At 41.9% G+C, this 2,530-nt stretch overlaps 1 protein-coding gene across 1 annotated transcript; it reads right to left on the bottom strand.

The window, feature by feature from the left end:
- Window positions 1-4: 4 nt before the first annotated feature.
- LOC112142335 (RING finger protein 175) lies at window positions 5-2,523 on the bottom strand (the record flags this gene model as incomplete). Its single annotated transcript, XM_024265616.1, has 6 exons — window positions 2,386-2,523; window positions 2,112-2,219; window positions 1,920-2,040; window positions 1,717-1,850; window positions 203-304; window positions 5-20 (listed from the first exon to the last, which is right to left on the bottom strand). Coding segments are annotated over exons 1-6 (618 nt in total), but the record flags the coding sequence as incomplete, so codon positions are not given.
- Window positions 2,524-2,530: the final 7 nt, after the last annotated feature.

The following is a 2,530-nucleotide window of genomic DNA, read 5'->3' as shown; positions in this document are numbered from 1 at the left end:
GGACGTGGGTCTTCTCCCAGCTGGACGCAGAGGAGGAATTAAGGACAAGGTTTCATTTGAAGGTTCGATTTCCTTTGTACCAGAGGGGGCGCTCAGATCCCGACACCCCAAAATAAGGACAACAGCGGAGAAGTTCCTCCAGAATTAGTGATGAACACTTCTGCATTGGAGTTACAGGCAGTCAGAGCTCAGAAAAGGATACGGGTTGTTCATCATCCTCTTCAGGTCCACCTTCTCATTGCAGTACGGGCACGTCTGTTTCTTACCCACAATGCACCAGCCGCGGATGCAGAACTCATGGAATCTGAAGTTGTGCAGGTGAGTTCAGGCAAACACCATCAAAGTGACTCAAAACTTTCAGACTCAACCACACAACATAACTATATAGAGCTGATCGCTGAAAGTACTGAAACTGAGAGCTGAAAACGTTAAAAGTCTTCAGCTTATTAGCCTAAAAGTAGCCTAAATTTTTTTTGTAAAAAAGTCAAATTAGCCTAAAAAGCTAGCATATTGCTAAAATCATAGCTAAACTCAAAATTAGCTTAAAAAACACAGTAGTTACAAAATTAGCCAAAAGGGTAGCATGTTACTAAAATATTAGCTAAACTACAAAACAGCCTAAAGCCTAAAAAACATAAAAAAAAACTCCAAAAGTAGTCGAAGGGCTAGCATAATGCTGCTATAACAGCTAAATGCCAAAACAGCTAAAAAAAAAACCCCAGTAGATCCAAAATTATCAATTACAACTAACGTGTTGCTGAAATATTAGCTAAACTCCAAAATAGCCCCAAAACATCAGTAGATGAATAGTTGGCCTAAACAGCTAGCATGTTGGCAAAATATTGGCTAAACTCAAAAATACACACAAAGTACTTCAGTAGATGAAAAATTGCCAAAACAGCTAGCATAATGCTAATATGGCAGCTAAATGCCAATGTAGCTCAAAAAACCTCAGTAAATGCAAAATAAGCCTAGAAAGCTAGCATGTAACCAAAATATCCCCAAAAAACCTCAGTACATGCAAAATAAGCCTAGAAAGCTAGCATGTTAGCAAAATATCCCAAAAGAACCTCAGTAGATGCAAGGTTAGCCAAAAGAGCTAGCATGTAGCTAAAATATTAGCTAAACTCCAATATAGGCCACAAAAAATCATTAGATGCAAAATTAGTCAAAACAGCTAGCATGTTGCTAAAATATTAGCTAAACTCCAAATAGCCCATAAAACCTAAGCAGAGGATAAATTAGCCAAGAAAGCTAGCATGGTACTAAAATATTAGCTAAACTCCAAATAGCCCATAAAACCCAAGCAGAGGATAAATTAGCCAAGAAAGCTACCATGGTACTAAAATATTAGCTAAACTCCAAAATAGCCCACTAAAACTCCTTAGATGCAAAATTAGTCAAAACAGCTAGCATGTTGCTAAAATATTAGCTAAACTCCAAATAGCCCATAAAACCTAAGCAGTGGATAAATTAGCCAGGAAAGCTAGCATGTTGCTAAAATATTAGCTAAACTCCAAAATAGCCCATACAAAAATCACAGTAGATGTAAAATTAGCCAAAACAGCTAGCATGTTGCTAAAATATTAGCTAAAATCCAAAAAAGTAAATCAAAAAAATCTTCAGTAGATGCAAAGTTAGCCATCAGCTAACAAAATATTAGCGTACGATCCGGATCTTTTACAGAAACAAATTGGATCTACGGTGTGAGGATACATGTGTCCGCAGGAGAGCTGGTAGGTGTCTTCGATGAAGCCCTCCTCCTCCACGTCCACCAGGATCCTCTGACCGCACACGGCACAGATGTCGTTGGAGAGGCTCCTGCTGGGCATTCCTCCCTTACTGTAGTACTGCAGACACAGCAGAGTTACTGAGAGAGATTGATTCGCTGCATCTGGGATGCATGAGCGCCGCTTCACCCCGATCGTGGAGGCCATGTAGTCGGAGCAGATCTCAGCAAAGTCCCTCCCCATGACGCCGTAATACAGACCGTAGAACAGCATGATCACGCCCACGTCCATGGAGTCCTCCGCCTTTATCCTGCACAGGGGGATCATCATCGATCTCGATCCTGGATTATTTTAATCTCCTGACACAGAGGAGAAACTCACCTGAAGAAAACGTTGAAGCCGAACATGGTGAACATGATGGCCAGGTAACCTAGAACCCCGACGGCGTAACTCAGCTTGTAGATCAGCAGGAACCACTTGTAGACCATCCTGGATCAAGAAAAACATGAGAGTGGAGCAGCTGGTACTCCAGTTCAATCTGTTTACCTAGAAGTGTGTATATTTTACTTGAGTTTGTCAGTTTTACTTTGTTCGGCTCATGATTATGATAAACAAAGCAGTTAAACCGAGAGAACGTCCGTGGGCGGAGACTCACCTGGGCGTCCTGCAGGACAGCGGTTTGCGGGTGGCTCTGAAGATGACGTAGCTGGTGACCACGGAGAACATCCCCCACATGGACAGAAACCTCCACCAGTACAGTTTGATGGTGAAATACAGCGGAACCACCCACATCTGGACCA

This window comes from Oryzias melastigma, unplaced genomic scaffold (genome assembly GCF_002922805.2).
Source record: "Oryzias melastigma strain HK-1 unplaced genomic scaffold, ASM292280v2 sc01206, whole genome shotgun sequence".
Lineage (NCBI taxonomy): Eukaryota > Metazoa > Chordata > Actinopteri > Beloniformes > Adrianichthyidae > Oryzias > Oryzias melastigma.
This window is presented reverse-complemented; position numbering and strand designations above follow the sequence as displayed.